Source organism: Neodiprion lecontei, chromosome 1 (assembly GCF_021901455.1).
Source record: "Neodiprion lecontei isolate iyNeoLeco1 chromosome 1, iyNeoLeco1.1, whole genome shotgun sequence".
Lineage (NCBI taxonomy): Eukaryota > Metazoa > Arthropoda > Insecta > Hymenoptera > Diprionidae > Neodiprion > Neodiprion lecontei.
The window spans coordinates 14,622,320-14,645,811 of NC_060260.1; the positions used below are offsets into that span (position 1 = coordinate 14,622,320).

The following is a 23,492-nucleotide window of genomic DNA, read 5'->3' on the forward strand; positions in this document are numbered from 1 at the left end:
ACCAAATGGAACAACGACAAAAACCATGTCACTTGGCGGAGCAACGAATTTTGACGGGACTTGCGAAGGCATACAATACTCCGACGAATACGGAATATGGAGTGACGTAATAGTCCAAGGATACGTAAAGATCAGTCTAGCCGAATATACTGCAAAAATAAACTTAAATTCAAATAAAATCATATTTCTATCTTGAACAACATGTGACTTCAACAACGATAATTGCGTAGAAAATGAAGGAGGAAACACGTTTTGGGAAACCCTGCCAAAGGATTCCTGTCAACTAGACCGATACGACGTCTTATACGAAGGCAGAACCATAAAAATCAAAAACAGCGATGAAACCTATGACGAAGTATATACAGTTACCACTCAAGACATAACCTTCGCCTTTTCGAAGAAATGACGTCAACAATTATGCGGGTACGAGTTGATTCGAACCGAATATCCGAAACTACTCATCATCGAAGAACCGACTGAAAACGCGTTCACTCACAAAAAACCCGTAGCAACCAGCAACTTGGACATTTTCACCTATGTAAACTCAAAATTTGTATACGTGGCAAGACATATGAGAATGCAGATGTCAACATTATACCGAGACGTACTCTCGCAGAAATGCAAATTGGAACAACAAGTTTTACGGAACTTATTGACAACCGCAGCCCTAACGCCCGACGACTTCGCACACCAATTAATGAAAGGACCAGGCTACATGGCAACAATAGCAGGAGAAGTAATACATATAATCAAATGCATACCAGTCGACGTAAAAATTAGAAAGATGGAGAACTGTTACCAAGAATTACCGGTATTCAGAGGAAACGCCAGCATGTTTGTATCACCGAAGAGCCGCATGTTGTTAAAAACCGGAGTACAGATAGAATGTAACCCTTTCGTCCCAGTAATGTTCAACCTCGATAAGAAATGGTATAAACTACTACCAGAATTGACTGAATCAGTGAAACCAGGCACAATAGAACCTTTGACCACACCAACATGGAAATACATTAACCCCAATAACCTAGCAAACAGCGGAATCTACTCTCCAGAAGATCTGGAACGACTGAGAGATCGTATCATGTTCCCAGCAGAGAGATCTTGAATACTAAACGAGATGGCAAGAGGAATGTCGGGACAAACCATAGCAAACCAACAATTATCTATCATGCAATTTCTAACCGAAAAAGCAATGCAAAAAATAGCAAAGAACACATGGACAAAGATGTGGGGTTGGTTCGTAAACTTCGGCACCCTCACCGCAGGGGGAATCGGAATTTGGGTAACCATCCAAATAACCAATTTCATATGTCAATCAAACACGAATACGCGATACCTGGATCCTTCAAGCAAGAAGTACCAGCGCCAAAACCTACGGTCACGCAATATTATGAACCAATGGGAAACAACACGAGAAACGTTAACCAGACTGAACCAACAACAAAAGGAAACGGAGGATACAAAACACCCCGAGTAATGCCGATACCCATATATCCCAATTTAAACATGCAACCAAACAACGTAGCACACTCACCAACCCAATTGCAAAAAACGTCTCAACATCAACCATGGACCCCAAGGACAGTCAAAATACCGTATTGATTCAAAAACCTACAGCACCCAACGACCGTCAGGAAGAATGATCGAGCAGAGGCTCGCCATTCTTGCATAAGGGGGGAGGTGTAACATCCGACCGGAACGTCCGTATGTTTTATCGACTATTATTACTGCATGTTACTTTTATCAACTAACCAAACTCGAAGTACGAGAATCTTGTAACCATAAGGAATTAAAACAACTGTCCAACTATTTGGAATATCCCTAGATGGAAATAACTACGACATTCACTAACCAGAGCTAAAAACCATGTTACGAGATCTTCGCACTACAAAGAGCTATAATATTATTATACGTTATTATATATCACTATCACATTATATATCATATCAAATTATATATCGTATTAACACCATAATTAACTAACACGATTATATACAATTATTATATAGCACTCGACAATGCCATTTGTGCATTCGGAGCTGAGAGCTATACTATAAGCAACTTACGCTATACTATATAGCCTGGAATATAGAAGACTGTAAAACCATAGATAAATGTATAACCAATGTAATTTAAAGATAGCACTGCTGCAATAATCCATAAAACCAGAGACTGCAAAACCTTCAAAACCGTGAATACTAATTATCCAGCATAAACTATACCTTCCTCCGTAACGCCGTATTGTGGGCAACACGCGCAACGTTTTGAAGGCAATGCAGATCTCCAATGTGGAGCCATACAGAGCTTCATCTAAAGAACACAGTAGGAAACTTGCCGACGAAACGATTGAAGGTAAATCAACTCGCAATAAACTCAAAGATGCATACGTGGCAACGCCCAATAACAGGCAACCAACAAACATAAGAAAAACGTTCTAGAAGCTTCCAAGCCGATTTATATCAATATAAGAATTAATAATTACAAAAGAGAATTATATACGAAAGCACACATGTAAACCTGCTCTAAAACTACGAATTATCAAATTGTTAAATACCCTAAATCTGTTAAGATAGTTATAACACAAACAACTAAGAATATTCGCAGCAGCGCGATTCTAATAATGTTAAGCAAATAGCAACTATGTCTCATAAACAATCGCTATTGTACTCCAGGTGAATAACGACAGTAATCAATTATAATACATACGCAATTTTATATAGTTACACGCTATAAAACTAACAAACGACGAGTAACCAATATGACAATCTTAATATATAGACTTTGTAACGAACAGGATAGTAGGAATATTTAAGAAGTAAACAGGAACTAGAATTCAGCGCATCGTGACCCCGAAAATGCACACGGCACTAACATACACCACGAAACATGGGTCACCGCTAGCGCATACGCACTGCGATTATCATATTAGGAAATAGCTGCTGAAAGCACGCCACAGGGGGGAAGAAGCACGGCAGCCGAGGGGCCAAGGGGGGCTTGCGCCCCAACAACAAAGCCCACGCAGAACGGAAAATTACAGAACAACGACCCCGCACCTACACCACCGCACCAGTGCAGCGTTATACCATATGTAAAAGCTTGCAATATAGTAATAGCTAAAGAACTAAGATCACAGGCGTGCATGCGGAGAAGATGTCGTGTCCTAATTAGAATTCCTAGAAAAAGGGGGAGGTGCGCAAAAGTTGACAAAATCCAAAGAAGAGGATCGTTCTGCGCAACGATCGACCCCTATCAAAACGGCGACCGATCATCAGATCGTCCTCTTGGTTTCTACCACCAGATTCGTCATCTTGTTCCGGTACAGTCTCACGGTAAAATCCTTTTGCCTTTTGCATTTAAACTTTTCATACAACGTTACTCTGCCCAAAAGTCCAGCGAGCTTTCAGCTCCATTTTGTCATATTAATTTAAGATCTTACACTAAGTAACTCCGTTTTTGTGACTTGAAATATTGAACTTATAAAATAAATCCAAGTTAATCAAAGTATCCAAATATATTAAAATCAGTCATTCCGCTAAATCCTCTCACCAATCTACGCTGCAAGTCATCATATCCAGAGTATTCTCAAAAGGTAAGCCAATTAATTAAATCTTTTATCCAACAATTACTCCTTCCTCGGTTCGGTCGATTAGAGCGAGAGAATGCCCGTTGTCCGGTGTATTTCAATACTTTATCGGTAATTGGTGACCCAAACTACTGATGTGAGTCCAACTTAGCTGTGTGAACGATTCCGGTGTCTAGCATCTGGAAATTTCCGTCAGGTACCGTTCCGACGTCACACCCTAACCAATCTTTTTTGTACTCATACAAAGTCATACATGTATATGAATGTTTACGGCGAAATATAAAACAGCTTCGAGCGAAATTAATTACTTTTTTGACGTGATAACGTCTTATACATCGATGAACACCGGCTGCACGCACGAAAAAGTGTCACGTTCCGCATGAGCCTGAGCGTGCAGGCGAGAGCGTGGAACAAGCGATAGAGAGGCACGATCGTCTTAAGCGTCCGCTTGTACACACTTATCTCTCTTCTCGCGTGACGTCAGAGCCAGCAATTCGAATAGTTCTGCTACTTGAACGCTGCCACGCTTACAAAATAATGATAATTCGGTGATAATAATTCAATTCAATTCATAAAAGTATGCAATTTTTCATCAATGTTTCTTTATGACGTTATCACGTAAAACTATCGTCCGTAAACCGACTTTATAGACGACCAATTTTTACGGAGCACTTATCTTTCACTGTTTTTCGACCCGCGTTGCTGGTCGGAACCGCACAGGAATTAGACATTATTGCATTTATTTCTCGTGTTATTAATTTTAAACACAGTCATATGCTATTCGAATATAAACTTACGTTGTGATGCCCCTCATATGTCTATGAATAACTGACAGCGCCGCGTAGTGGCCAGTAGTGGCAAAAAAAATCTGGACAATAACGCGGCTACCCCCACCACTCAAATTTCAGTTGCTTGCAAGACCTGTATGTAAGACTGTGCTCCGCCCCTAGGCTTGGGACCTCAATAAGTGACGAACGGCTACACGGATTGAGTTCAAATTTAAACGAGGAGTCACTGACATTAAAATCTCGCCCCCTATTGATTTGGAAGTAAATCCGAACATGCACTCGAACGAAAATTGTTGAAATCTTGAGGAACGGAACGCTGCTTGGGATCTCATTATGTATCGAACCGCTATGCGTATTGAACTTTGAATTTGAAAAAATAGTGAAAGCCATTAAAACCTTGAAGCCTATTGATTTTGAACAGTGAACCATCGTGGCCGCCATCTTTGTAGTCCACGGCCGAGTTGACTGGTGGTCAACGTAGGAACTTCCGCGGTCAGAAGCGTACACATATGCAAAATCATTTATGGTGCCTTTGGGGTCCCAAATTTCTGAAATTTTCGTTGACGAGAACATGTGGAGAACATTAATTCTTGGGTATCAAAGATTGATTCAGTTGTAAAGATGTATAGTTTTTTTGCTTTTATTTCTGTATTGTGTTCCAGAACTGAAAACTACATCATTTCTAATCAACGTATGTAACAGCTTGTTCAATTCAAAAGAATAAGTCAATGACAAACTTATTGATAATTCATAGTAATAATTGCTTACACTGAAGTATGTCACTATTCGACATAATAACGTAGCCTGACACTGGTCTTTAAAAAGAATAGGATTACCAAATAGATCCATCAATATTTTGAAATAGAACAGAAGTACGCATTTATATTAGTATCGAAGTATACAGGATAATTAATTGTACATTTTTTTATCCCACTTACTATTAGTTAAAACAATTTGCAAACAATGTTTTCAAAAATAGTTCAACACAAATATCATATATCATTAGAGTGGTCCTTAGAAAGCTTATCTGGAAAAGATATCCAGATTGGGTACAAATAAAAGAAGAGAAAATTCTTCGAATATTGGAGATAAACAAATACACTCGATGACGATGATCGATCGCCAACTTCAAGTAATGAATAATGAGTGCGAATTGGGAATGACTGATTGATTTGTGATTGCATTATAAATGATTCATCTTTTTTTTATCCTCAATATTCCAAGAATTTTTCTGCCATGGTTTGAATTGTTTCAGGAGTGTCAACGTACAAAGCTATGTTTTCTTCCTCATTTCCCGGCTAGAATGGAAATATTGTTCAAATAGCTGATGCAGTAGTTCATTTTTCACATAGATTTTTCATCATCAGTGATTATTAGCGACCCTGCCCAAATTCAAAACTCAAAATGAATTCATGCTCACAGGCACCCGTTTTAGTTAAACTAGATTGTTCAAATTTTAGGCCAATCTTTTCTAATTCCTTTTTAACCGATCCAGGAAGTGCTGTGCCGGTTCAAATACAAAAATGACTTTTTTAAGTATGAGTCTAATAATTATACTAAATAATGCTACATGATTTGCTTCTTGTATTGTCAAGCCGATGGCCCTCTCAAAATCCAGCGTGTACCTGACATGCATCAATCAACCCTCAGCGTCAGAGGTCCTGTAAAATAAAAAACCATTATTTCGAAAATTGCTTTCCAATATCTCGTATGAGTTGTAATTTGAGAAAATGAGATACAGAAAATCATGAGCAAGCTATGTGGTATATTGAGCTAAGTCTACCTGTCATCCAGTATGATCACTAATTGTAAGCTCTGTACAGTCACTCCATACCATCTTCGTCGCATTTCCATACTGCAGACTATCACCTTTAGGGTTTTAGTTTTCCCACATCACACCATTTTCGAGCTGTTACCGTACACATTCTAGACTCCCTCAAAGTTGTCTTGCAGTACTCACTTCGTACAATTTTGTCCATTTTCAACTCAGTGCTTTCTTGGAACCATTACTGGATTCATTCGGTGCCTTTTCGATCTTCCAGGCTGTGTTCAAGCCATCAAGTAAATAAGCTGCAGCTCTCAATCATGTTCAGTATATACGTGGCACAGCAGTTTTTTGAAGATCAAAGTACTTCATCTAGAAAATTAAAAACAAATCTTCATTATGCTTCCGAGGATGCTTGGCTGTCATGCGCTAGTGTAATATTATATAGCGCATAACATTTTTTAGTCAAAACATATAAAGTATGCAAATGAACTGTAATCTAACCTTTTTTAGTTTTATTGCGTTCCTTAATTTCATATCATAATTGAGATGATTAAAAATATTGCTTGTAGTTGAAATTCGGTAGTCGGATTCTTTTCCATCGTAACACTCAACTTTGAGTACGACTCTGGTATTTTGAATTGTACAACATCCCCAGCGCACTGAGTGTTACAGGAATGTCCTGTTCGGCAATGAATACGCTTTTCTTTGTTGAACTTTCTGACGATAGCATTGTAGCTTTCAACAGTGTTACTGGTAAAATTATACAGCAAACTTTCCGCACGCCAACTAAGTTGTGTAGTCACTTTAAAGATCCTTTAATACAATCTTAGCTGAATCACAATTGGCATAATTTTTTCTGTCTTGTTTCGGAATACTACTTCACAAATGTTGATGTGATTATTCATATTCGTAAAATTGAATTTTCTGATCAGATTTATAAACTATAACTGCAGTAACCTTAACCAGTTATTTTTTCCACTAGGTAACATATTTCACGATTCAAACTTTATTTTCGGACTATTGTAGCTAAAATATGTATCCCCAAACATTTGACGGGAAGTCTGACAATAACGTTCTATATCTAAAGTCGAAAGCAGAATAAAGAATAATTTATATTCAGAGTAATTTGTCAAAAGATCTCATTATCGCTTTTCAATTATTATGTCGGTAGAGATTTTCGTTAGAGGCAAAGAATGATAAGTTTTAGGTTATACACGCAAATTGCGTATCATTATCCTTGTTACGTGCCAGCCGGTATCCACGGCGGCGCCCTCTCTGCGCTCTACCTGACCAGCGTGCAGTTACCATAAGAGAGCCCTACGTGCTCTTACCGATAGTCGTAGATTAATACCAACGCACTTAGTTACCATCACAACGTCCAAATTCTTATATCAACAGTCCTCACACGCTAGATTAACCGTTATTTCATCAGTCAAATTCATAACATACATGTTATATATATATTTTTTCCCATTCAACCGTAATAACCCAAAATAATAAACCTGCAACAGTTAAGATAACCAAAAAGACAAAACACCGGAAACGAGGGAAGATAAATCACGGATAGCTCACAGAGAAAGAAACCCCTATTCCCAGAATTCAGGATAGCGCCCTTATTTTAACGAAAACAAGACCAGTCAGCGCTTCGCCGCTTGCTTCTCTTAACCAACCACCTCGCGCCAATCCACCACCGAGATCCCACGCACGAACCAGAAACCTTACCCCCAATTTTTTCATCATCCTCAACCAATCATCCGAGACCCGCGAGAAACCGCGACTCCTTTTGAACTCCTCCTATTTTCCCTCTAAGTCAACCTTCCCAAAAACAGAATAAGCAAAAGAACTTCAGACATCATAGAGAACAGATCAGACCTCTACCGAAATCCTAGAATAAAATCATTATAAGTCATTCAGAACCTTCGAGACTTGTTAACAGTTTGTCACTGCGATAGTGATTAACACCAATCTGTACCACGATTGTAAACCTACCATCGAGAACTAGAAGGAGACCGTTAATAAATGTGTAATTAACCCAAGTGTTGTCATAAATAATTATTTCAATCACGCATAGTGATGGTTGGCACGAGCCCTACCTAACAAACTCTCAGAATTGTAGGCGAGTTGAACGAGACGATCTGAGGAGCTGATCAGCGGATTCCCGAGATTTACATACACCAACTACGTAAGTCAGGAGAACAATTTAAATCACGCGGCGAATCAGAGTCGACTCGAAACGTTCCTCTCGGAACGTAACAATCCTCACGAGTTATTCAAAATTGATATGCATTTCATATGGCCACTACGACGATCTGGCAAATTATAATAAATATAGTTGATTAATGTTATTCTTGGATATGAAGGTCACAACTCAAAACACTTTTTTATCGTGTTAACGTTTCGGCCCTGGTGGGGGCCCTCCTCAGAACATTTTATTTAAATATCTGTCACGAACAAAAATAAAATAATGTACAACTAGGTTTTAACAAAATTAGACATAGTGGTATAAATAATATGCAAGGATGTTTAAGCAAGTATAAAAGAGGAATTACCTCGTATGAGATGACACTTCCAATTACATAGAATGCGTGTTGGTAATTGATGAATAAATAGAACAATAAAAACAATAAAAAACAAAAACCGAAACACACTGCGTTCGCGACACGAAATTCCCACGAATTCATATTTGTTGTTGGTTTGGTAAAATGAAATAAAACACACCGCCGCCGGGCCGTTATGGTTGAGTCCAGAGCACATAAGCACAAGTGGAACGTCCAGTGTGTAGTGGGAGGAGGTCGATCTCGATAGTTATCAGAGCAACGCAGAGTCAACGGGTTAAAAGGAAACCAAAATTTTTGTTAAGGAGGTAAAATCGAGAGCAAGCTCAGTCGGTAATGGACAATTACAATGGTCGTATCACAGAGGTGTAAATATTACTTAGATGTTCTATGTCTTGCTTACGGTTGACAGAATTGGGATGTGCAACAATATTGCACATTTCTAACAGTAGCCTATTGTAATACAACGGTTCGACGTCAATAATGCTGGCTTGAGAATAATTAAAAGAGTGGTCGAAATCGATGGCATGTCTCGTCAATGCAGTATAATTATCCTCGTGTTCATGGATATTGCGTTTATGCTCGGTTATCCTGGTGTGTAGTTGCCTACTAGTTTGGCCTATGTAAGACATGTTGCAATGGTTGCAAGGTATTTTGTAAACTACACCAGAGCGCATACCCAGGGGTAAGGGGTCTTTACCCGAATCAAACATCGAGGATAGATCATGTGCACATTTGCCCACAAATTGAATTTTGTACTTAGAGAATGTTCTGTTGAGTGACTCAAACAACCCCGCAACGTATGGGATGGAAATATAGCTTTTTTGATTGGTTTGTGTAGTAGTTACATCGATATTGTTGTTAGGGCTGGTCGATGACAAGATGGAATCGTATTTAAACTTTATATGTTTGTTGAGCAGGCGAGGTGGATAGTCGTTTTTACTTAGTACCTGCTGAATCAAGGACAAATTTTTTTTGTGAAATTCCATACTTGAGAGTCGGATCGCTCTGTCAACTAAGCAATTAATCGTTCCAATTTTGTATGATCTGGGATGGTGAGAATGGTAATTTAAATACCTTTGTGACCAAGTAGCCTTATGAAACCAATCAGTTTTAATGAGCTGGTTATCATTGATGATCAGGACATCTAAAAAGCTAATTTGGTGATTAGACTCTAATTCAGATGTAAATTGTAGTCTCGGATGGAAACTGTTGAAAACTGAAAGCATTTCTGCAACTTTATCTGAAGGGACAGCTGTAATTATGTCGTCTGCATATCTGAAAAAGAATGAAGGCTTGAAGTCCAGTTTATTGAGACAATATTGTTCAAGATCATCCAAAACCAAATCAGACAAAATTGGAGAGAGCGGTGAGCCCATCGGTAAACCATAAGTTTGAGCATATATGTTATGGTTAAATTTAAATATGGCAGCCTTAAAACATATGTGCAATGCTTTTAAGAGTTCGTTAAGTGGGACCGGAATTTTGTCCACCAACTGATGCCAGCGTTGTTTAACAGCGTTGATTGCAAGATCTTGTGGTACATTTGTGAACAAAGATACAACATCCAGCGAAACTAAAATATGATCAGCTGGAAGATGAAAGTCCCTAATAGCATTCACCAGAGCAAAACTATCTCTTACCCGTGACAAGGGAGGTATGATGTTGTTACTTATACATTGACTGAGGAAACGAGCCAGATTGATAGTCGGACTATCAGTGAAGGAAACTATAATTCGTACCGGTGTATCCGGTTTGTGGATTTTCGGTAGTCCGTAAGCTCTAGGTGGTAGGCAATCAGTTTTTGCAATTTGACTTCTCAGTTGATCAGAGATGAGTTTGCTTTTAGACCAATCAGTTGTTAGTTTTTTGACTTCTTGTTGCAAGGTACAGGTGAGATCGTATCTAACAACTTTGTAAGAGTTGTTGTTAGAGAGTTGTTGCAACATTTTATCCTCGTACATTTGTTTGTTCATCACAACAGTCGTGTTTCCCTTATCCGCCTTCAAGAAAAGTAAGTCCTGGTTGTTATTTTGGAAGATCTTAGTTTCTTTGATTTTATGAAGGATATTCTTGTCAGCGTGAAGGGGAGCAGGAGTGTTGATGAACTTTTTTATAGTGTTGGTAAAATCTTGGCGGGCCGTATTACGAGAATTAGAAGAAATGAAGGAAATCTTTGATTCGAAATCAGAGATGAGTTTGTTGGTTGGGATGCAGTTAGTCTTAAAAGGAATGCCATATTTGGGTCCCATTTTTAGCACGTCGGTAACATTGACAGGAATATCAGTATTGCTGAGGTTTACAATCCAATTTTCAAAGGTCGGGTCAATTGGATTAGAAGTGAGCCGTTTTTTGTTATTAATCAGATTAGCTAACTTGTTGATGTTAGCCGCCTTGTAAGCGTTGAAGGCCGGTTCCAATTTCAGGTATTGTGTGTCGAAGAATTTCTTTAACACTTCAACCGGTAATTCAATTAAAATATCATTCTCAAGCGACAACAAAATATTTTGGTATTTGACAATGGTCGCGTGAGCGTCACTGATCTCTAGATTAAGTAACGACCTTTGAAATTTGTGTACATTCTATGCGTAAACAGTACGTGACTTAGACATTTTAAAACTAATAACGTTCGAGATAAGCTTAGGGAATTTTAAATGGGTTGGTAAAATCGATCGTTTCTTGCAGTTTAGAAGAAAGATGCGGTGGTTTTTAAGCTTCAACAAAGACTCGGATATGGTGGCCCAACGTCGCAGCTTCCCCGCCAAAGTCTTTCCATATGCAAGAGAGATATCATGAAAAAACCCCATGGTTCCCACGTTTTATTCCGTTAATATGATGAAGACGATTTATCTTGACCTTGGAGATTTGTTGATTAATGTTATTCTTGGATATGAAGGTCACAACTCAAAACACTTTTTTATCGTGTTAACGTTTCGGCCATGGTGGGGGCCCTCCTCAGAACATTTTATTTAAATATCTGTCACGAACAAAAATAAAATAATGTACAACTAGGTTTTAACAAAATTAGACATAGTGGTATAAATAATATGCAAGGATGTTTAATAAATATAAATAGTATCACATGTTTTGATCAAATACTTATCTGAATAGTTCAGCGACGATTCTTTACATCGGTCAAAAGTCAAAGATGGATTGGTCGACACCACGGTTCAGTGTTGCCAACCTGAAATGAGCCACAATCGTACAGAGGGGGCGGAATTATCGTACATTGGCAGAAAATTATCGTACCAACTATCGGTATTTTAATTGATGTAGCAAAATACATTTCCGATAGAGTTCACGTCCTGACAAGGTTTTCAAAGTTAAATTAGTCTAGTATTTAGTCTAAACAGCTAGATGGGACTATGCTCCCAGTGCCATCTTTTGTATCTTTTCATATCTTTTTTAATAAAAAAAAAAGTTAAACTCTTTGGCACTTTGCAATAAAATGGAGAAACAATTAATAAAGAACATTTTTTCAACACATTAGTAATATTTTTATTTATCGCAATATCATTTTGCACTTTTTCACTAAATTTAAATATTGCTTATGGTATTAATTTACCCTTGGTGCTGTAATCGACTCGTTCCACGGTATTACCTTGAAAAGTAGTGAACTATTTGTATGGACTAGATAATAGAACACTATATATACTTCACTTCAAAATATAACATATACTTTGATATAGCTATAATTATATGCTCGGAAACGAGTTCAACTATTACTTAAGGATCACGATGACACGCTATAACACAACATTTTAGAAATGTCGGCAGCTTAAAAAAATACATTTCGAAAATCGTACTGTTAATAACTTAAAATATACGTACGTGGAAAATTTTTTAGCTTAGACCTCACTAAATCTTATGCAAACGTCGTCTGAATTCACAGTGCTTTCATTGTTCTGAGGATATAGCGTCGCTTTAGTCATTCTTTCCATCATCGTATTTGCAGGCTTAAATTTCCTGCAATCTTTTTCTAGATGTTGACTTGTTAAGAGTAACCCTTGAACGGTTTCGGTAGTCAACTTATTTCGGGTTTCAGTTTTGCATAAATTGACTTTACTGAAAACTCGTTCACACGAAAACTCTGCATTTGAATGTGGGACTACCAGTACGTTAAGCGCAAATTTTGTTAAATTCGGAAAAAGGTTCACCTCGCCGTTTTTCAATTCGCGATTTTTATCCCAAAATACATCGGCATCAGCAGTATGGCTTACATTGCTAGGTAAGGCATGGAATAGTAGCTGTCGCCATTCGTCGTCAATTATTTGATATGAATCTTCAGTCGCTAATCGTCGTGTTACTTGCATTACTGGAAGTAAGGACGGCATATGCTTACGATAGTCTTGGCTCATGGCTTTGATTGGAGTGAAAGCTTCCAAGAGTGGGAGAACTGGGTCTGCGAAATTGAACCGTTTTTTAATCTCAGTACTGCCGACGACGAAAAATTTTTATCGTACCTTTTCTATTTTATCGTACAATTATCATATATCGTACACACGTTATCGTAGATCGTACCCAGCTTTAAATTATCGTACGATTGGCAACACTGCCATGGTCTTACATACAGGTCTGGAAACTCTGGTGGTGGGGGTAGCTCCCTGACCACGGTCTTACATACAGGTCTTGCGACTCAATAGAATTCCAATGGTAGAGAGTGGCTCCTCTGTTGAAGAAAAATCCAGATGGAGCTGCGATCGAGGGATGCATCAACATAACCTACAATGTTTGAATAAGCCTTTGACGACTGATTCCACGCCCATGTGACGCGCGAGCGCGACTATCGTCATCCTTGTCGCACCGGGCATCCCTCGATCGCAGCGACGCTAGCGGCTTGACACGTTAAGAGGCCCACGTCGAAACTCAGAGTCGCAAGACCTGTATGTAAGACCGTGTCCCTGACACACGTTGCTAAAAGTGCCGCCAATCTCCACCACTAGTGGCGCTAGTAGTTGTCTGACAAGTTTGCGCGCGGTCAGCGAGGGCAGCGAGCGTGTCAGAAGTCTACTAGCGCCACGTAGAGGAACTAAAAAACGGGGACAAAACGCGTACAATTCTTTAGTATACGAGCAGTGGTGAGTGCCAGGGGGCTAAGTGAGGGTATGTACTCTTATTGAAGCACCGATCGTTTTGTCTAGTGACCACGAGTATCGCTGCGATAGAGGGATGCAGGCTAAACCTGTTTCCGTCTGTCTCACACAGCCTGCATCGTGGCCTGCATCCCTCTATCGCAGCGACACTCGTGGTCACTAGGCGAACCGATCGGTGCTTCAATAAGAGGACACCCCCCCTCCACTGAAATTTTGACCGAGATTCCAGTCCTGTAGGTAAGACCGTGGTCGACACTTTCTGGGCTGCTTGCAGCGGCTCAACTCGTGGGCTCAACAGGTCTTGCAACGAATGTGGCGGGGGGTTGTCAGTTCACGTCCGAAACAAAAGTACAACTTATGGCCACAAGAGCGGCGCTACGAGTTATTCATAAGCTTATTATTATTATTTGGCGAAACCCTAACCAATCTTTTTGATACTCATACACAGGTAACCTTACGTTGTGTGTGACTCATATGTCCATGGAGACTAGTGTAAAGGAGTGGACACAACATAGGAGAATAAGTAATAACGGCGTCCTCAAAAACCCGTCTTTCAATTAGTTTTACGCTCTGCCACTAGCATCGTATGGGTCGAAAAGATCGTAAATACAGTAATAAAATTAGTGACCGATCCGCGTTTGCGCAGTAGAATGAAAAGTGACGCACCTAAATGATAGTATATTGGAGGTTGAGGAGACTATTTTTGTTTTAACAGTGCTTGTGTAAAGTATTTTGTGCCGTGCTTTTCGTGTAAGAACAGTTGTGATTTGTGTCACAATCTCTATCAACAATTCAATTTCGAGTTTTCATCGTATGATTCGACGTCTTCTTCTCTGAGCAAGGTAATTTCATTCACTAATGTTACAGCTTATTTTTATTCAACGAAATTTGATACACCTATTTTAATAAACAAATAAATTAATTAACACTGTACATTAATAACAAAAAGTTTTACACATGTAAACATAAACACTGCACGAATTTTGCCACATTGCGGTTAGGAAATAAGTAGTAACAGTGTGTCTGATCTAAATATATATATATATATATATATATGACTACGATCCTTTTGATCGCAACGCCGCCGTTTTATAGTCCGGGAGCCAATGACATTTTTAGGTTGATCATTTGAAAGTGGATGGGCCTTTCAGAAATACTTAAGGTAGGTGTATAAAAAAGAATTATAAGCATTGTTAGCCGCACCAACGATGCAAAAGGTTTCCGCGCGCCCGGAAAAGTCGGAAAAATAGAAAATAGATTCAGTGATGTGAAAGTGGATGGGCCTTTGTCAGATGTTAGTTTATATAATATAATTAAGAAAGAAACACTTCAGCGCGATGTGGGACAATGCAAAACCCTTCCGCGCGCCCGGAAAAGTCGGAAAAATAGAAAATAGATTTAGTGATGTGAAAGTGGATGGGCCTTTGTCAGATGTTAGTTTATATAATATAATTTAGAAAGAAACACTTCAGCGCGATGTGGGACAATGCAAAACCCCTCAGCTCCAGCATAGAAAGGTGTAAAATTAAATGTAGCGGAGCGCGCGGTTGTCTTAAATAAAAGACATCAGCCGAACGATTTTGCATTGCCATACAACCAGCTGAAGTTTTTTTTTCTTTTTATATTGTATAAATTTACATTTTACCAAGTTTCAGCCACTTTCAAATGACAAATTATAATTTTATATTAAATAAATCACATATTACGCTTGCAAAAGGAGAGCAGGTCGTAAATTTTGTTTGAATGTTGAAAAAGATAATCCGAAAATTTTTATTTAATAGGAAAAATTATTATGTCATCATAGTTATTCGCACTAAATTTTACTTCCACCCTATTTTAATATACCACGCAAATGTATAAATATATGCTCAAGTATACATACATGTATACCTATGATTTCGAGCAAAGCGCACGTGTGAAGATCTATACTAATAGATGAGTTCGAAAAAAATTTTCTACACACGAAGAGAGGGTATTTCACTATAGAGCACAACACAGCTCCGTCAAACACGTTGCACGCTGTACACACATGTTTGACGATGCATGCATTGTCCTGCATATACCTTGCAGCGTTCGGTAGCATTCGTAAGCTCTAAACAACAGTGCGTGCTCTCTAAGTTACTTTGCACCAAGGCGCTCGGCTCGTATCGTGTTTGACTAAGCTGTGCTGTGTTCTATAGTAAAATCTCCCCTTCGTCACTACTATGTAGTAGTTTGGTCCTATTCCAATACTCACACGCGCGAGAATAATATAACCCATAAGTTCCGTACAGCGTGGGTGTGTTGAACGCATACAAAGCATTGAGCACACGCGTTCAGGAAAAAGTACATGGCGGCGAACTTTTAGTAGAGTCTGCAAAATGGCTAACGTTAATCCGTATTGTGTATTGTGTATTTTGTCAGTTTACGACCGGATGAATTGGATGCCGAAGGTAGAAATTACTTTTAATCAATATGTAAATTAGTAGTGTTTAAATATTCATTAATATTGAATTGATTTTTTTTCAGACGACGATAGCGATATTAATAATGTCATCGACAGTTACAATTCTGAAGAAGAAACTGATGATGAATCTTCAAGTGAGAGCGAATCTGAAAAAGAAATGGACAGTGATGAAACTGAAGATGAAAATTAAATATACTTTACATGTACATTTTTATAAGTTCATGTATATTTAAAATACTATGCTAATAATAATATTTATTTCATTATAAAATAAAAAATTATCTTTTTTTTTATTAATTTCTAAATAATTGTTTTTTTTATTAATATTTCGATAAGTTTATATAAATATATGTTGTAGTGTAGCGCTTCACCTCAATGTTTAGTAAGAAGTGCACTGAGTGAACATCTTTGTCCTCTGTGCGCTTTGCTCGAAATCATACGGTATACATGTATGTATACTTGAGCATATATTTATACATTTGGGCTATTCCGCGTCAACCGGATCAGTCATCTCTCAGATATTTTTTTAATTTGGCATGTGGATTGTGTAAGGGGAGTTAGATTTTTGTGCCAAAGCGCGAATCTCATAATGCAAAATTCGATTTTTTATTAACAATAACAAATTAGACTCCCATTTTTTTCAAAAATTCATAACTTCGGCAACAAATTAGATACAATGTTTTTTTTTTTTCAAATTACGCGGAAAGCTCCATAGAATTTAAAAAAAAATACGAAATGGTAAAAAAAAGTTGTTATCAATTGTTTATTTAACAATTAATTTTTCAAAGATTTTTAAAACAGTGACCGACACGATCAAAAAATTTTTTTAAAATTCTGACATGTTCCTTGAACTGTACTACAACCTGTGAATTAATTCCAGAGGGGTGTTTTTCTTCGTTTTCGAGTAAAAAATCATTAAAGGTGTCGATGCGCATGAAATTGCGGCGCGTCGAGTCTCTACGTAATGGCGGGCGGCCGGTTGCCGTCCACCGCTACCCCGCGGCGGCGTCGCGGCGTTATTTTAGAGTCATTTTCACGATGTAGGACATGATTGAAAAATCTGAAAAAAATACTGTACCTTCACAAGGCCTGCTCAAAGCGATAAGTGAAGTTTCAAGAATGTGTTTTTCACCGTTTTTTTATTACAGAGATTCGAAATTTGTTATGACGCATTATGATTCAAACATGAATTACGAACACAGGTCAAGTGTTGTTCCAGGATATGGAATACCTGCACCTGTGCATGCGTCACCTAAATCCTTCACTATCCAGGTAGTCCAGGTAGGGTCACCACCTCGATTCCGCGAAGGGGTCATTTGGCTAAAGTCAGGTACATTGAATTGCACCTGCATTATGTTAGCCCCATTGGTGGAATTCAAGCAATTAGAAGAGTCGTTGGGTGGGTGAAGCACTATATTCCAGGATATGGAATACGTCCACCTGTGCATGCGTCACCTAAATCCTTCATTATCCAGGTAGTCCGGGTCACCACCTCGATTCCGCGAAGGGGTCATTTGGCTAAAGTCAGGTACATTGAAATGCACCTTCATTATGTTAGCCCCATTGGTGGAATTCAACCAATCAGAAGAGTTGTTGGGTGGGTGAAGCACTATTCTGAACGAGTATAAATTTCGAGCATTTCAAAATGCATAACATTCAATCGAATACCAGTGTAGCGATCAGTGCAATACATCGTCTCATTCTTCACACAAGTAATTCATTTCTGAAAGCAATGTCTACAACAGATGTGAAACGGTGCTGTAATCCTTTCCAAAGAGTTGGCCATAATTGGGTGCGAAATTTGGTAAAGCCAGTGACACCAGCATTACGGAAAAAGTTTCCGGACCTAGGAGAATATGTGTGCATGGATTGTCGAATAAAATTGTACAAATGCAACACAATTACTCCATCTGATAAAAACGAGGTAAGTGATATGAATCATAATTATGCGAGTGGTGACGATCTTGTTTCACCTTCACCAATTAGTGAACAGAGCAGTGTGGAAATGTTTCTTGAGAATGATATCGGGCAAGAATTGTTGTGTGATGTGAAAGAATTGTTTATCAACGCAAAGTGTGTCGCGGACAAAATTAAATATCTCACAATGACTCCTCGTAGTTGGTCCATCAGAGAATTGGAGTTACAATTTGATTGTTCATATAGAATGGCTCGTAAAGCTAAAATATTGCAAAGTGAGCGTGGATTTGGATCCTCCCCAGATCCAAGACCATCTCGCACTCTTTGTGATGATGTTGTCTCTCATGTAGTGGAATTTTACTGTTCTGATGAAATAAGTCGGATCATGCCTGGTCAGAAAGATTTTGTCACTCTTCGCGATGTGGATGGTTCAAAACATCAAGTCCAAAAACGACTTGTTTTGTGTGATCTGAAGGAAGCTTACGCCGCGTTCAAGCAACAGCATCCGAATGATAAAATTGGATTTACAAAATTCGCGGAACTCCGCCCAAAGCAGTGTATTTTAGCTGGACCAACAGGAACACATACAGTTTGTGTTTGCAAAATTCACCAGAATGTGAAACTTATGTTGGTGGCGGTTAGCTCAATTTGTCAGACATTCAAAAGAACGTACCACGATTTGATAAAACAGATATCGTGTGACTCTCCAAATCCTTTGTGCTATCTCGGTGATTGTAGTAGTTGTCCAAGTTTTGATATGGTTACACACGAAATGGAAAGTTTATTCGACGATAATTTCGTAGAAAGTATTAGCTACAAACGGTGGACTCATACGGATCGATCTGTTTTAGAAACGATCACGCAAGAAACGGAAACGTTCCTCGAGACGCTAAAGGAACAGACGATAGCCCTCAAGAAACATGATTTCATTGCTAAACAGCAAAGTGCATATTTGAAAGACAGAAAACATCGTCTACAACCAGGGGAGTTCTTAGTTTTGGGTGACTTTGCTGAAAACTATGCATTTGTTGTTCAAGATGAAATTCAAAGCTTCCACTGGAATAACAATCAAGCTACCATCCATCCTTTTGTTGTGTATTATGTTGAAAATGAGGACTTAAAGCATAAAAGCTTCGTTATCATATCAGAAAATCTACAACATAATACAGTCGCGGTCCATCTGTTTCAGAAGAAACTAATCGGTAAGCTTTTTGAGTTCTTCGGTAGTGAAGTTATCAAGAAAATGATTTATTTTACTGACGGTGCTAGTGCACAATATAAAAATAAAAGCAACTTCATTAATTTGACTCATCATTTTGACGACTTCAATGTCGAGGCTGAATGGCATTTCTTTGCAACGTCACATGGAAAAAGTCCATGTGATGGCATTGGTGGAACTGTGAAAAGATTTGCTGCACGTGCAAGCCTACAGCGGCCCAATGAAAATCTTATTTTGACTCCAAGGCAATTATTCGAATGGAGTGTGAGTGCATTAAAAAATATCGCATTTGACTTCTGCAGCAACAGCGAACACGAAGAACATGAAAAATTATTGAAGCCGCGATTGAACCAAGCAATAACGGTTGAAGGCACTCGACGATTCCATTCATTTTTACCTTTATCTATAAAAACTGTAGAATGTAGGGTTTACTCTTCCTCTGATGAGTCATTTACCCGTAAATCTATGCGCTAAGATAGCCATGTAAGTTATGACGAAAACCTTTGCTCACATTTCTAAGTTTAATGCCCAGTTTGATCAAAGATTAATAGATTGTATCCATAGAATAAGCGATTTATTTGTATGAAATATATAATTGTAAGTGCGTTCATTTCGCAGCTTCCACATATCTTCGGGGGTGATTATAAGTACTAAAATAAGTAGCAAGTTATGTAATTATTATCATTTATGTGCACTCTCATGGTGCGTAACTGTTATTTTGAATCTCTGTAATAAAAAAACGGTGAAAAACACATTCTTGAAACTTCACTTATCGCTTTGAGCAGGCCTTGTGAAGGTACAGTATTTTTTTCAGATTTTTCAATCATGTCCTACATCGTGAAAATGACTCTAAAATAACGCCGCGACGCCGCCGCGGGGTAGCGGTGGACGGCAACCGGCCGCCCGCCATTACGTAGAGACTCGACGCGCCGCAATTTCATGCGCATCGACACCTTTAATGATTTTTTACTCGAAAACGGAGAAAAACACCCCTCTGGAATTAATTCACAGGTTGTAGTACAGTTCAAGGAACATGTCAGAATTTTAAAAAAATTTTTTGATCGTGTCGGTCACTGTTTTAAGAATCTTTGAAAAATTAATTGTTAAATAAACAATTGATAACAACTTTTTTTTACCATTTCGTATTTTTTTTTAAATTCTATGGAGCTTTCCGCGTAATTTGAAAAAAAAAAAAAAATTGTATCTAATTTGTTGCCGAAGTTATGAATTTTTGAAAAAAATGGGAGTCTAATTTGTTATTGTTAATAAAAAATCGAATTTTGCATTATGAGATTCGCGCTTTGGCACAAAAATCTAACTCCCCTTACACAATCCACATGCCAAATTAAAAAAATATCTGAGAGATGACTGATCCGGTTGACGCGGAATAGCCCATTTGCGTGGTATATTAAAATAGGGTGGAAGTAAAATTTAGTGCGAATAACTATGATGACATAATAATTTTTCCTATTAAATAAAAATTTTCGGATTATCTTTTTCAACATTCAAACAAAATTTACGACCTGCTCTCCTTTTGCAAGCGTAATATGTGATTTATTTAATATAAAATTATAATTTGTCATTTGAAAGTGGCTGAAACTTGGTAAAATGTAAATTTATACAATATAAAAAGAAAAAAAAACTTCAGCTGGTTGTATGGCAATGCAAAATCGTTCGGCTGATGTCTTTTATTTAAGACAACCGCGCGCTCCGCTACATTTAATTTTACACCTTTCTATGCTTGAGCTGAGGGGTTTTGCATTGTCCCACATCGCGCTGAAGTGTTTCTTTCTAAATTATATTATATAAACTAACATCTGACAAAGGCCCATCCACTTTCACATCACTAAATCTATTTTCTATTTTTCCGACTTTTCCGGGCGCGCGGAAGGGTTTTGCATTGTCCCACATCGCGCTGAAGTGTTTCTTTCTTAATTATATTGTATAAACTAACATCTGACAAAGGCCCATCCACTTTCACATCACTGAATCTATTTTCTATTTTTCCGACTTTTCCGGGCGCGCGGAAACCTTTTGCATCGTTGGTGCGGCTAACAATGCTTATAATTCTTTTTTATACACCTACCTTAAGTATTTCTGAAAGGTCCATCCACTTTCAAATGATCAACCTAAAAATGTCATTGGCTCCCGGACTATAATGGCCAGTAGTGGAAAAAAAAATCTGGACAATAACGCGGCTACCCCCACCACTGAAATTTCAGTTGCTTGCTAGACCCGAATGTAAGACCGTGCTCAACCCGCTCAAGCTCCATGTGTAGAGCAGTGTAGAGTACTACACGAGCTGTGCACGGGTATGCGTGTGCAGCGGACGGGGCCCACGGAAATTTACGTCCGGCTGTGGCTCGGCCTCGCCATCTCAGCGCCAAGCCGAAAAGTTAACGGTGGCGCTATCTTATATCACTGAATTTTCGTGTCGTAAAATATCAGTAAATAGAATCTAACCAACAACGGAGCTGCAATCAACCTATTCGGGGTACTGTTTTGTTATGGGTGAAATGAATTCCAGTAGTATCTAAGTGCCGTGAATCGTTGAACAACCAATATGCTATCGCAGGCGTTTTAGCCGTAGCCACGTTGACGTTGAAAGTGTGTTAATACGTATATCAGCTGTCAACTGAATATTTTATAATCATTTTTTCGTTATTTTCCATTCAACTGTAATCTGCCACTGCTATTTCACCCACAACAATTTTGAATAAGAAATCATTCCGTCACAAAACATTTGAAAAGTATGCTCTCGTCTTTGAGAATTTATCATGCGAAATCCACTTGTACGTGTGCATATGGGGTAGTGTCAGAAAAATAATAGACATGACGATAGTTCACTCTTATGTTAGCCGAAAATCACGCAGTAAATCGAGGATTTCTCCTTTACCTTTTCTTATTCTTTTTCTACTTTTAGTCCGCTATATTGGATCTGCTATCTCGAATTGAGAGATTGTGCCGTCAGATTCGTTTTCTGCGACTCTCAGAACCCCGGCGGCGTAAGAAATTCTAAGCGAATTAGGATAATTTTAATATTTACAGTCTACCATATTGAATCCGCCATTTCAAATTCGGAAATTCTGATGGCGGATTCGTTTGTAGCGACTTCAAAGACCCAAGATTACTGGGTCCCACTTTTTTAGTCCCCACGCCTTCCCATAATCACATTTATTCGGTAAAAACAGGCATTTTCAACACTTTGTTTATTTATAGCGCTCACTATTGTTGCGCCCGGACGTATCTTTTCCAAAAATCTATTTTATTTAAAACAATCAAGCTTTGTTCTGCGGCCACTTGAGCGACATTTATCGTACCATACATTTATTCATTCTCATATTCACACAACACCACTTCCATCCCTCGTAGAAAAAGTCACGTACAGTACAAAGAATAAGCTTCAATATTGTATCAGATTAGCTAGTACCAAGAACTGCAGTAAAAGATTACTGAGCTAGTATCAGTCACGCCTAGCCTAAAAACATCCGTCTTTTTAAGTTAAAATTATCGTCAATGAGTAAAAAAAACCACTGATACAATTGGCAGCAAACTAAAACAGGTTACTTATAAAGCAGTATGGACGAATGTGTGGGAACTACATTAAGATATATTTGGTTATTTTATTTAGCGTTATTTTAGAGTCATTTTCACGATGTAGGACATGATTGAAGAATCTGAAAAAAATACTGTACCTTCACAAGGCCTGCTCAAAGCGATAAGTGAAGTTTCAGGAATGTGTTTTTCACCGTTTTTTTATTACAGAGATTCAAAATAACGGTTACACACCATGAGAGGGCACATAAATAATAATAATTACATAACTTGCTACTTATTTTAAAATAAAAACACATTCTTAAAACTTCACTTATCGCTTTGAGCAGGCCTTGTGAAGATACAGTATTTTTTTCAGATTCTCCAATCGTGTCCTACATCGTGAAAATGACTAAAATAACGCTGCGACGCCACCGCGGGGTAGCGGTGGACGGCAACCGGCCGCCCGCCATTACGTAGAGACTCGGCGCGCCGCAATTTCATGCGCATCGACACCTTTAATGATTTTTAACTCGCAAACGAAGAAAAACACCCCTCTGGAATTAATTCACAGGTTGTAGTACAGTTC

General features: G+C 38.4%; 1 protein-coding gene and 1 long non-coding RNA gene across 2 annotated transcripts; both read right to left on the reverse strand.

Annotated features, from left to right (window-relative positions):
- Window positions 1-4,997: 4,997 nt before the first annotated feature.
- LOC124294605 lies at window positions 4,998-8,317 on the reverse strand. Its single transcript, XR_006904514.1, has 3 exons — window positions 6,641-8,317; window positions 6,155-6,508; window positions 4,998-6,032 (listed from the first exon to the last, which is right to left on the reverse strand). It is a non-coding gene; the product is annotated as an uncharacterized LOC124294605 (long non-coding RNA).
- Window positions 8,318-9,637: 1,320 nt separating this feature from the next.
- Window positions 9,638-13,413, reverse strand: LOC124294536. The gene is made up of 4 exons (XM_046740151.1): window positions 13,266-13,413; window positions 12,915-13,096; window positions 9,772-11,276; window positions 9,638-9,644 (listed from the first exon to the last, which is right to left on the reverse strand). The coding sequence occupies exons 1-4, from the start codon at window positions 13,411-13,413 to the stop codon at window positions 9,638-9,640; spliced, it is 1,842 nt and encodes a 613-aa protein (XP_046596107.1).
- Window positions 13,414-23,492: the final 10,079 nt, after the last annotated feature.